The 13,641-nt window shown below is 36.3% G+C and overlaps 1 protein-coding gene across 2 annotated transcripts in view; it reads right to left on the bottom strand.

Annotated features, from left to right (window-relative positions):
* SEMA3E (semaphorin 3E) overlaps positions 1-13,641 on the bottom strand; it is a 141,675-nt gene that overhangs the window by 10,132 nt on the left and 117,902 nt on the right. For both annotated transcript variants that reach the window (XM_035339722.1, XM_035339713.1), the window contains 4 exons: positions 8,632-8,854; positions 5,960-6,051; positions 4,875-4,916; positions 1,473-1,639 (listed from right to left, as the gene is read on the bottom strand). In XM_035339722.1, coding sequence (XP_035195613.1) covers positions 1,473-1,639; positions 4,875-4,916; positions 5,960-6,051; positions 8,632-8,854 — 524 coding nt within the window. The remainder of the gene's footprint in view (positions 1-1,472; positions 1,640-4,874; positions 4,917-5,959; positions 6,052-8,631; positions 8,855-13,641) is intronic.

Below are 13,641 nucleotides of genomic sequence, written 5' to 3'. Positions count from 1 at the left end.
CATGAGAAGACTATGCAATCCTGCTTGTAAAAGTGGTGTGGATTTCCTACTTGGTTTAGCTTATATCTCAGTGTAATAACTCAAAGAGTTTTTAAAATATGCTGTCATTGGCTCTGTTTCTCATTTTGACTTTTTAATGTTCCCTACCCAAAAGCTATGTTACCCAACAATTCCTGCATTCATTATCTTTTAAAAAGCCATAGAAATGTCTGTTTTGTCTGGATATCAGTGATTATGTTTGAGTGTATCCAGGTTTATGTGAAGGTAAGATGTTCAGGACAAAAAAATAAAATATAAAAAATAAAATATAAAAGAGCCTTCCTGGTTTTCCATAAAAAACAGTAATCAATTTGGGGATAGTTTGTTTTGATTGAACAATCTGCACTGGTTTTCAAAACTGTCTCCAGAAGTTATTCGATTAATTCTGCACCCTGGAGTCAGTGTAGGTGTAGTATATCTAAACATAAATTATCAGAAACAGTACTTGTAAAAATGCCACAGACTTAGACATAACCAGATTTTTTCTGGCTAAAGCTCTGAGTGACTCTCTCTAGTTGCAGAGCAGACCAAGTCCTGTGAAAATGTCTGGATTAAAATATGCATGTTTTATATGTCTGATCAGGTATCAATGGACCTAAGTTGGAGAACCTGGAGTTGAGAGGGCAGGGAAGAGGGTAGACATATTACTGAGAAATTACTGCACAAAGAATGAAGGCCAGAATCCATAAGTGACTGGGCATTGAGAGAAGTCTGTCTAATGAGAGTTAAGGCACCCAAGTTAGGTTTGTGATTTGAACTGGCCTCCAGAGCAACCTGATTTTATAAAGTCACTTTATAAAGTCTGTAGCTTTTGCAGATATCCTAGTTTTGTTTAGTCTGGTGGAGGTGCATGGCTATTAACAAAGAATGGTCTTTAATTTTTTTTTTTCTCTTTTCTTTCTTTCTTTCTTTCTTTCTTTCTTTCTTTCTTTCTTTCTTTCCTTCCTTCCTTCCTTCCTTCCTTCCTTCCTTCCTTCCTTCCTTCCTTCCTTCCTTCCTTCCTTCCTTCCTTCCTTCCTTCCTTCCTTCCTTCCTTCTTTCTTTCCTTTCTTTCTTCCATTACCATAATACATTATTGCTGTGTGATAGTTTTTCTATATGAATACTACCAAAATAGGTCCCTGACAATTTAAGGAATGAAACATCCATATTTTCTCTGCCCACCAGATGAAATAAAAGGAAATTTGGGTTTGTTTAAATAATGACTAAGCAGACAGTTTTCTTCATTCACAAAATATTCTTGGTACTGCAATTTATGCCATTCTGTTAATTCAGGTCCTTAGCTATTCCCTAAGGCTCGCTAATAACTTATCAGCTAATATATCTTCTCATTTATTTGTATGAAGGGGAGATATGAAGTAATATGTACTGCATTAGGAACTTTTATTAAGCTATGTTGCAAAACTGATTTCACAAAAAGAAGCAGTTCTCACCTCTTTGCCTGCATTCCTGTGGGATAGTACCGGGAGCAGGAGATACCATCCCAAGCACAGTAAGGATCTCGAGCCAGGCAGCAGTCAGCACAGGCTGTGCCATACATGTCACACTGGTGGAACTTCACTTGTGCTACGACTGACTCAGATCCAATGTAGAGTTGTTGCTGGAGAAAAATATATATATATATATATATATACATACACAATATATTCCATGTATAATTAAATTCATAGAACTTCCACTAAAATTTCTGCTACCACTAGAGTTTTAAAGAAATGTTATTCAGCAGATTGCCAGTTGTGCATCTAGCCTGTGACCTGAGGGAGGCAGAGTTACTCTGCAGGAAAACTGATTACAAACTAAACTCTCATGCATGAGGATGGAGGTGCAGAAAGAATCTACAATGAGTAAGTTTGGCTTGGCATTTTCTCACTTTGGAATTTTCATTTTTGTAAGCTTCGTGTTTGAATAGAGGGGGCTTTACATGTCTGTTTCTTCCTCAAGGTAGTTTCCAATGCCTCCCTCATAACACTTCCGTTACCTAACTGATCATCAAAAACAAAAAGCAAACAAACAAAAACACGCAAAACTTGACTTAAAGTCTTTAATCAAAGAAGTTCAAATTTGATAAAGTTACAAGCAACCTCAGTATTAAAATTGGAGTTATCAGGATTTAACGCTTGATGTAGCTACACACATACAGTAAAATCACACATACACATGCATAATAGTTCTATGATTTATATAATCCCTCAATGCACAGAAGATAGGATTTTTCTGGTACTGTGCTACCTTTCCTTGTAAATTAACTGGTCACTTACTTATATATATATATGTATATAGATACACACACATATATCACCATCATTCATTCTAAGACTGCTTGAATGAGTTAATGTAACTTTCCTTTTCAAAGCAAATGAAAGATGATAAATCTGATTCACAAGTTGCTGACATAAGACATAAAAATTCCAGAAAAGAATAGCTTGAATTTGCAGAGATTTGAGAAAAAACTTGTTGCTGGTGAACGTAAATCGACTGAACGCAGAAATACACAGTGTGCACTGCAATAGGAACTGCAATAAGAACTGATTTTGTACTGCTCGCTTCAATGTTTTTGTAAGTCAGGAAAAACATTCCTAATGAACTCTAAATTGTGCTTATCCTAATGGACAAACGTAGTCCAAGCTTTCAAATTTTTATAGTTTAAAATTGTTTAAAGCTGGAAAATACAGTCAGCTCATTTAGTCTGGCTTGCCTTTCACAAACCATGAAATTTAATCCAAATAGCTCATTCGTGTCCCTGATTACACCTCCTATATCTTTCTAGGTCTCAAAATTTTAACTGTCAGAAATGTCAGTGGAAGAGACTAAGAGAGGCTGTTTGAAGCAATGTTTAAAGACTTCAGCTGAGATAAAACAGATAAAGAGGAACTCAATCTGCTAACTTAAAATGATGAAACCTAGGGTATTTGTTGAAGGAAAATTCTTTCGTGTTCCAAGATTGCAGCATGACTGTCCCAGAACATGAACAATTCTTTCAATGAAACATACAAAATGGGATTTTCTCTTTCATCTCTTAGAAAGAGTAAGCTCTACTGTAAGTCTCAGTTCATCAGGGGATGGCAAAAAACATCCAACATCTAGCCAACAGAACATCAGAGAACATTCCTTCCCAGCCACACAGATAAATAAATCAACCCTGAAACACAATATTTTATTGTATCACTGACTAAGTGAAGGCTGTTTAGTATTACAAGGATACTAAAAAAAAGCTAGCAAGGAGATCTTTACAGGCTTACAAACTCCAAAGTCCAAGGGGACAAGCAAAAATGCTTCAGTAGAGAAGCTACATATATTATATATATATATATTTCACATAAACTCAACTGCACTATACTTCTGCTCAAAATAATGTTTTAAAGACAAAATTACTTAGTACCAACCCTGTGCCTAACAAGTATTCAAACATTTAATTGTTCACAGTACCAGGTAATTGCTTGTTATTTCAAGATTTCAAGAACAAAGGCTGGGTGGAGAATGGATAGTGAAAGCATCCCTGAGGAGAAGGACCTGGGTTGAGAAGCTTAACACGAACCAGCAATGTGTGCCTGTAGCCCAAAAAGCCAACTGCATCCTGGACTGCATCTAAAGTGGAGTGGGAAGCAGGGCAAGGGAGGGGATTCTCCCCTTCTGCTCTTCTCTTATGAGACCCCACCTGGAACCCTGCGCTCAGCTCTGGGGCCCTAGCACAAGAATGACATGGAAGTATTAGAATGAGTCTGGTGGGGAGGAGGGGTCACAAAGATGATCAAGGGGGTGGAGCACCTCTCCTATGAAGACAGGCTGAGGGAGTTGGGATTGTTCAGCCTGGAGGAGAGGGGGCTCCAGACAGGCCTTTCAGCAGCCTTCCAGTACCTAAAGGGAGCTACAGTGATAGGACAAGGGGTAATGGCTTTAAACTAAAAAAGGGTAGGTTTAGATTAGATATAATGATGAAATTCCTCACTCAGAGGGTGGTGAGGCACTGGAACAGGTTGCCCAGTGAAGTTGTGGATACCCCATCCCTGGAAGTGTTTAAGGCTTCTTTGTCCAAATTATTACTTAGGTGTAATGATAGAAAATATAGTGTCCAGAGCTCCTTTCACAGATTATGGAAAAAAATAAATTGATCCAAGAAATGATTTGGAAAACTTAAAGTTAGGATCACTCAGAGGAGCTTGTCTTTCTACATTACAGACAGAATACAAGTTAACTTGTCACCAAGACTAAAATGATCTTTAAGGTACATTCACACCTACTATTAATGCAATCTTTATTCTTTGTTACTTGTGGTTTACTACATTTCTGTGCACCTATATTGCAATGATTGTCTATTCTGAGAAATAACCATCCTGGTGCTGGACTCAAAAGGGAGTTAGATCCAAACAGTTCTGCCTTTCATAGGCCACTGAGTATTTAGGGGAGGCAGCGAGGCTCTTTTAGGACTCGTATCCCTGTGGGGCTGAAGTCTCTCTGCTTTTATCAACAAGGAACTTTTCTTTGGGTTGCCATATCCACCAAGCTAATCCTTGGTGTTCTTACTATTTCAGTAACTCATGGCTCAAATTGTCTTTTTTGTTTGTTTTGTTTTACTTTTTTTTTTTTTTTTTTTTTTTGTCTGAACAATATGTATAAGATAAGGAGGTTGATTAAAGAGTTTTAATGTTAGATTTGAAAAACATCAATGCTTCATAAAGGAACAGAGAATATAACCATAAGCTTGCACTGCAAAAGTACTACATGTTATGAGACCAGGTCTCATTAGAGATGATATACATTGTTTTCTCTCTCTCTCACTTACAGCTTTGTTAAATTTGAGCCACAATCTTTGCATGTCAAACTCATCAAATACTTACCCTTTTTGATGAGATTTCCATAGAAATTATGGGAACTGGTACCTAGAAAATAGGAAGTATCCTTACTTAGAAAAAAAAAAGTAGTTTTGCCATGATGACAAATTAAGTAAAATAGTGTTGGTGTTTACTTAAATTCATCTCTGCTATATACTTGGATTTTCTCTAACTTCTGATGCTACAGAAAAACGTGAGGAAATTGTTTTTGAGAAGTATTGTTTTAAAAGATTTTATTTAAAAACAATCAGCCAACACTTAATTCCGGATTATCAGAGTCACAGGAACACTAAAATTTCCCTGTCAAACATAACATTAGCTCTTGCCACCACTGAATCCCTTTTGTCATACTCAAGAGTGATAAGTGGAGCGTTCTATATAACAAAACATTCATTGAAGATAAGGTAAAAATAGCAGGAATTCCTTCTCATACCATTTTCCTCTCTGCCCTCTTCTCAGATATCCTGGAGCAATGGCAAAACACGACCCCTAATATGTCCATTGAAAACCAACATTTTTCCCCCAGGGTAGCAAGTCCATAGTTACATTGCGGCTTTTGCCTCACCAGGAATGAAGTTTACTCACTGTAATGACACATTAACTGATTCACTCTTTCTGGAAATTTGTTGTTGTTGTTGTTATTATTATTAATAATAATAATATATAATAATATATATAGTATTATAGTATATAATAATAATTATTATTAATAATAACAATAACAATCTTGTCCTCTTTTAAGATTCCAACATTAAGGACACATTTTTGTGTATGCAGTTATAATCTTTTAAATACTTAATTAGATATGAGGGAGAATTAAGTAAAATGCAGTAAGTTTCTAATCACACACTAAGCATGTAAATAGAAAGACAGTGTTGCTTTGCCACAGTGTGCTTCAGTACTTAGACATAACTCCACTTTAGCAAAACTATAGTAGAAAATGAAGATTTTATGTCATATAATATCTAGATAATCAGAAAATTTATTGCACACAATTATTATATATTTGTCTGTCCTCAGATTTTTTGACATTTTTATCTGAAAAACATCCAAGACAGTTATATGTATGTTTCAGGTACAGCACAGTTTACCTTTAATACTTGTAGCTCTTCAAGAATCACTTCTTCCATTGATTCTGTCTCTTGATTGTAAATTGTAATGACTTTCAGCACAATTCCATTATCTGGGAATAAAAATAAAAAATAAAAAAAATAAAATTTATAATTGGTGGAAACTTTTATGTGGCCTTTAAAGACATTAAACAACATCTTCAAACTGATCATGAATAGGAACTTATAAATACAAGTGGTTGCATATTGCTGTTATTGATGAGGGTTCTTACACTTAGAAAATAACCATGTATGCTAATTTGTTCCAAGGACATTGTGACATGCTCTGGTCTATCTGTCAACTAAGAGGCAGCTGAGACATCCTTGAGCTACCTGATTGACTAGTATTTTTCAAACTCTGGGCCAGAACCCCTTGGTGAGCGGAAAAATAATCTAAGAGGGTTAAAATTTTGAGAAAAATAAAAGAAATGAAAGTAGGCAGAAGCTGAGTCTATAAAATCAGGGAAATATAAAGTGGCTTTAATTATAAGATATGAGCATTGACAATAGTTAGGAAACTACTAACTATCCTTAATTTCTGGCAGCAGCTCCATTCTTGAGGCAAGAGTACCAATGCTTTCAGAGGTTCATTACACACAGTTCTCTTTCTCTCAGCGACCTGCTGTTGAGCTGAAGGTAGTAATCAAAGGAAGATGAACCAAAGAAAAGCTGCACTTTCAGAAAGTTTAAAGCACATTGGAATTTAGATCTATCAGTTTCTCTGTCAGTACATCTCTTTCAGGAAATTAAAACACAAGAGCAGCATCTGGTCTTCCACCACTTCAGCTTTGTCTTGCTGAATATTATCATTACTTTCCTTAATCTGAAATCTGTCATCAACAATGCAAATATCGCTTCCTTTTTTATGTTACTTTCAGTCATCCTGGATTTACAGGGGAAATATTAAGCAGACAAGCAGTGGGAAAAATGTTCAGCAAAAGATGAAAGGGGTGAAGATAAGGAGGAACCATTAAATTGGAGTCATACACCACTTCTCAAAGTGAATATGTAATCCATTTTGTGTTGGAAGGGTAAATAATAATAATAATAAATTTGAGCTCTCATTTTCATAAGTCCTTCTTCAAATCCTGCTGATGGACACGATGGAAGTTTGTTCTGCCATTCAGATTTTCCTTTTGGTAAACCTGCACTGCTACCCTAAGGTAACTTCTGCTGGGCTGTAAGACCCTGTTTACTAACGTTACATAGAAGGTGTTGGACTCAGATAAAAGAAGATAAACCCTTTCTAACATTATATTGCTGAAAGAAGCAGTGAGGTTTTTGTTGGGAACTTTGCCAGAGTGGAGGTTGCAGGAATCATCTTAAAGTTTCTAAAGTCCAAATACCTATGATGGAATTTCTCGTCACCTGAGATTAGGCAAGAAGACTAAGTAGCTGTTAGGTGCCAGTCCAGCCCAGCTCTAAAGTGCATACTTAAATCTCAATGGTTTCATTTTTGCTAGAGTACTTGTGTACTCTATTTGATATAATATCTAAATCATAAATGCAAGTGGAAAATATTAAAAATCTAGTCACCATTATTAAATCTGCTGTAGAAACGTAAGTGACACAATGTTTTATAGACCACACTAAGTCCAGCACTGAGACCATACAGAAGCCATTCAAAAGCTCAGAATATATCCCTAGTATAACTAAACCTTTGCTATTCTACAAGCTTTCTTCTTTTGAATGTTCTCAACACTGAAATGTGCTTATCAGAGGAATTTCATTAGTAAAAAATAATTCACTGTAAATACTTGCTTAGACAAAATGGTCAAAATGATTTATGCCACCACTCCTGTTGTTGGCTTGATAAAATGTGAATGTTGAACCCTTGAATTTTTTACAAGCAGATTAGACGTGACTAAAATTGTGTCCAGTTCTAGGCTTTCCACTTATTTTCTTAAGTGTTTTTGTTGTTGTTGTTGCCTTTTTTTTTTTTTTTTTTTTTTTTTTTTCCCCTTTGCTTAGGGTTACAGCAACTCTGTGACACATTGTACCTTATTTATGCTTTTTTTGGTAGGTGTTTAAAAAATCCTCTTTAAACAAACTCTATGTATCTTAGAAAATATCACAAAAGAAAGGCAAGAAAAAATTGCAGGAAATTTCTAAGTTTCTTTTTGAACCATAAATTTGGGTATAGCCCCCTTCCTTCCTTGAGCTGTGTCATAACCCAAGTCTGGAAGCTATCAATTTCTTTTTAACTGTAGCAGATAGATTTGTCATCTCCAGAAATGGAGGAATTTGAATTGATATTTCTGAAATTTGTTATCAGTTCTATTGCTCTCAGAGTCTAAGTCTCAGCTCAGAAAGATATTCAGATAGATGTTTGTGTTGTGAAGTTTTAAAAATAAGGTCAGGAACTGGACTAAAAGTTCATGTAGGGTGAAGGAAGGTGATGGTGAATACTATACTTAAGTCTCTAGTCCTAGTCTTTAAAAGTTTTTCTTACCATTATTTTTCTGTATTATATTATCGCCACAGTGATAATGACTAACCACTTCTGTAAGGCTATTAGTGAAGATTGGCTCAGTCATGCACAGAATTATTCTTAAAATGACTGTTGTATTGCGTCTTTATTTTTGGACTGTTGATTTCATTCATCCTGGAGGTCAAAAAACTGTTAAATCAATTGTATTCCTAATTTTCTTTACCTGTGCCAATGAACAAGACATCATATTGCCCATCTTCAGCTTCTACTCTGTCCACCGCTATTTGTTTAAGATTGTACTTCCCATCTGTTTTGACTAGTATTGGTCTTTTATGAACCGGCTTGATGGGCTGATACATCAGTGGATGACTCCTGGCAAAATGGACAGCTTCATCAGGATAGTCTTTGGTGGTAGTGTACAGGCCTCCATTCACTTTACTGGCACACTGCAAAAATATAAAACACAGATTATCCTGAAGGTTTGCCAAGTAAATTGTCAGAGACCAGCATTGTTTTGAGGGGTAATGACAAGTCTACACCAAACCTGGCATAAAAACTAGCACAGAACACCACTGTAGTCTACACTTTATGCATGTATGGATTATTAATCATGAGAAACCAGTCAGCAAGGTCTATTAATCAGGCTTTACTGAACAGAGACTTGGCATTCCCATGTTTAGAAATAGAAAACTCCTATTGACACTTCTGGATTTTGGCAAAACAAAACAAAACAAGAAAACACCACCAACACCACCAACCACACACACACACACACAAGAGTGTTTATTTCTTCCCCAAATTCATATTGAAGACCAGAATGGCCATTGACAGAGTTAAGAGAAAAGGGTTTCCTACTTCATCAGCCATTAAAGTCAGCAGAATAGTAATGCTTGAAATCAATCTCTACTCTAATTACTTTTGATTGCAAAATGTATTACCATAAGAAACTAAGCACTCTTAAAAATAATTCCAGCAATGGTAATTCTTGATCTCCAGTATTCTAACAGTATTACATTTGATTCCAATTCCTATCTCATGATGGCAGTATTATATATCACAGTTTAGCTCGAAATACCAGTGTTTGCAATGATCAATCTACCATTTTGCAAATATACTTTATTTCAATGATTGATTAAAAGAGGCTTACTCCTTTGGTCAAATATGCAATTAGAGATAATTTAATGCTTTGCATAGAGAAGTTAATTTTAGGATGCTTTGCGAAGGATATAGTATTCCCTAACTGCACATAGATTCTACATTTCCAATTTGCTTCATGAAGTCTAATTGAAACCATTTATGATCAAGCTGGAAATAGCTCAGTAACCATTTACTTTCTCCAAATATTCATAAGACAGTGTGGTTTTAAGAAGTATTTCAAGCAAAGCCACAGTAGCAACATTTCCCTACTTAAATTGGATTTTTTTTTTTTCAATCAATAAAATGAAATAAAATACTGTTTATGTTTACTGGAAACAGTAATTTAAAACTTGTGTTCAGCTGTAATTGACAAGAACAAACTCCTGCACTTATCAAGTGGGGCAATGTTTGTTTCCACTTTTTGGGCTTAGCTTCAGGAAAGTATTTGTTCAGTGTTGACTTTAAAGTAATTGTCTAATCAACCTAGTGATGGAGTTTCATTGGTTATTTGAAATACAGAGACAGAGCAGGAGCATGAAGATAGGCTAAGTCTCTGCTTTCCATGCACTGCACAACATATCAAATGAATAGTCATTGTCAAGTTCCCTTTGCAAAGTTCTAGCCTTGGAGAGATTTAATAAAAATAATCCTTCACAGGCTTTTTGTTTTTAATTATAGAAAATAAAGTAGTCTAGAAAGGAAACAGTAGATGCAGCTGTCCCTGAAGTCTATCAACACCATTTCTGAGGTAGCCTATGTCATTCTCAGAAACATTGCAGCCCAAATACAGTAAATGAATTGGCAGAGTAGTATCCTAGTGTATTGAAAAAGCAATGCTTCAAGCAGATTTCAGAGAGCAGCAGACTGCAGGACCTGTCAGACTCAGAGCAACTCCAGCAGTGGTTTTTTATTTATTTAGCCCTGAGCTCTCCTCTTATTCCTTATAGATGCCATCTTTTCCAATTCAATAGCTGAGACGAAAGTGCTGACTTGCATAGGTGCCTAACAATAGGATGTATTTGGCCTCTTTTCACTGTCTCTTGTAACGGGAAAGGCAGTGAGATTCACCTTACCAATACACTGACCTATTCTTTGGAGAGTGAAACTTAAAACTGGGGACTGCAGCTTCATCTTCTTGCTACCAGAAAAGTGTTGAAAGGACCTCTAAACTATGCCCTTGAGGAGCAGCCGAAAATGAATTAATCCTCTATTAGCTGGCATAACCAGCTAATCCAACTTCTGATGTGCTCTGCAACTTATAGACAAACATGATTAAACCAATTAACACTCAGGAAAGACCTGATTTCATAACTAACTTATTCCATGATACTGGGAAAATTATTTGCTCTCTTTTGTGTGTTTCAGCTCCTATGCTTTGCCTGTTAGAGACTCTACAATCCACTATGACCCAAATATGGTCATTAGGAGGCAACAGAAGGAAGAATTGATTCCAAATGGAACTTAATGCAACCTTTGTGTAAATCATTGTCAACTTTACTGAGGTGCTTGTTCAGTATTCTGTCCTTCTTTCCTAAAAACCACCATTTTATCTTCAGTGCTAGTCAATGTAATGGTAACAATATAATGACTACAGTCATTAATACTGAATTCCTGCCTGTGTTTAACTCCAGTTGAAACAGTGTATGTGAGGTGTTTGTCTGCCTGAAAATTAAATGAATATCACTTAAAGAACTTAGATCATATAATCTTTTTAAAATAAACATCCGTTTTGCAGTCTATGGATGGTACTGTCTCATGACTTGGTAAGACTGTAAAAACTGTAATTTTGCTATATATGTCAAATTGTAAATCAATAGTTCCTATAAGTTACATTGTTTTGCTCAAACTTTGATAATTTAATTATCTGTTTTTCTATCTTCACTCAAAACCAATGATTTACTTTGATCAGCATCAAACCAGAAAAAAAAAAATCTGTTATTGATATCAGCACAATTATAGCAGCAGCTTAATGGCCAAGATAGTTAATCATAATCATAATGTTTAAATCCCAGATAATTTTTTTTTTGAGCATCCAATTCTGTATTTTGACTTATGTCTAACCTCAAGAGAAACAGAGGAAAACAGTAATTTAAAATGAGAGAGGACATGCATTTGAAATCATACCACAGAGAGAAAAGCTGTACTGGCATGAACTAGATAAGCTAAATAGGCCTTTTCACCTCTCATTCCTGTGATTCAGTGATAAATGAATTGCATACAATATTTACTTCTGCAAGTGATTGCTTTTGGTATAAAAGAGAATATTGATTCAGCTAGTGAAGGAAAAACAGCATTGTAAGTAATGCTCCCGTGCCTGTTCTTTCCACCGTTAAGCTCAAGAGAGTGAGTCCTTAGCCTGCAAGAAGACAAAAGAGGTGAAGTGTGAAAGCTGTGTGTGGGTTTTAGCCAAAAGCTATTAGAAATGTATTTGTGTCTCACAGAGACCAAAATCTACACAATACTGACATGTTAAATGCTAGACCTTCAGTGAGTGTAAACTAAAGCTGCTTTGCAACATGTAACAATTGCCATGGGTGGGTAAGTAGCTGTATTCCCAAAAGGTATGGCACAAAAAAGAAAGACTGGATGTGATGCTTCCCTGGGTTATCCTGGCCTTGCCTGTTGTAGGACTACTCCTGACTTACAGCAAGAAGAGGATGGGGAGGGATGCCCTGGTTGCGACCAATGCCTTAAATGATGATGGATCCCTGCAATTCAAAGGGCACCCTCATGCACCACTGATCTCCTCACCCCCTTAGGTGGAACATGAAATTCCTGGGTTAAGAATACGACAGAGACAGAAACTTCAGAAACTCTTCAAAAAGAGACTGAAACAGAAAAAGAGCTTGAGATGAAGACTACATGTGATCACAGATTCACAGAATGGTTGATGTTGGAAGGTCCTGGGAAAGTCATCTTGTCCAGTCCTATGCTCAAACAGGGCCACACAGAGCTATTTGCCCAGTATCAGTGATGCCTCTGACATATCAGCATAAGAATTAGGAATTCCTTGTAGAAACTAATTACCTCTCTGTAAGTAATAAATTTGTTATTTTCTGCAGAATTTATTTCCCAAAAGAAAAAATCTAAGTAATAGGCAAGAACAATTCTCTAGATGACAGCACCTGTATAATTTCAGGATATGCTGCAGTAGCTGCCAGATGAATTAGATTTTTGAAATAAATCAAAAATCAATCTTATTACTTTTCTCAAAACCAGTTTCTTTTCTTCCACTGGGGAAAAAAAAAAAAATCCTTCTCAGATGCACCTGCTGCATCTGAATGCAGCATCAGAACAACCTTCTGAAGATGCCTCCCCATTGCCTGGTATCCTGGGATCATTTTTATCAATGATTTGGGTGCAGGAGTGGAATGTATCGTTAGCAAGATTGCTGATGATGCTAAAATATGAGGTGCTGTTGACGCCCTGGAGGGACGAGATGCTTTGTAGAGGGAGCTAGATACATTGGACAACTGAACAATCGTCAATAACATGAAAGTCAACAAATGGGTTCTGCACTTGGTATGTAGTAATGCTGGACATAGTTACAGACTAGGAGACGAGTGGCTGATGAACAACTCTTCAGAAAGGGTTCTATGGGTCCTGGTGACAGTGGGCAACATGAGGCAACAGTGTGCCCTGGCAGCCAAAAGAGCAAACTGCATTTTGGGATACATTATAGCCAGATAGGCAAAAGAGTGATTCTCCCACCACATTTAGTGATGATGCAGTGTCACCTTGAATATTGTGTGCAGCTCTGGGCCCCACAGTATAAAAGGATGTTAAGGTACTTGAAAGTGTCCAGAAGAGAGCAACAAAGATGTTAAAAGACTTGGGTTGTCCAGCCTGGATAAAAGGAGCCTGAGAGGTAACTTCATTGCTCAAGAGTTCAAGAGGCATTTGGATAATTCCATTAATAATATGCTTTACCTTTTTGTAAGCCCTGAAGAGGTCAGGAAGTTGGACTAGATGATCTTTGTATGTCCCTTCCAATTTCCTATTCTATTCTATTCTATTCTATTCTATTCTATTCTATTCTATTCTATTCTATTCTATTCTATTCTATTCTATTCTATTCTATTCTATTCTATTCTAT

This window comes from Oxyura jamaicensis, chromosome 1 (assembly GCF_011077185.1).
Source record: "Oxyura jamaicensis isolate SHBP4307 breed ruddy duck chromosome 1, BPBGC_Ojam_1.0, whole genome shotgun sequence".
Classification (NCBI taxonomy): Eukaryota; Metazoa; Chordata; class Aves; order Anseriformes; family Anatidae; genus Oxyura; species Oxyura jamaicensis.
This window is presented reverse-complemented; position numbering and strand designations above follow the sequence as displayed.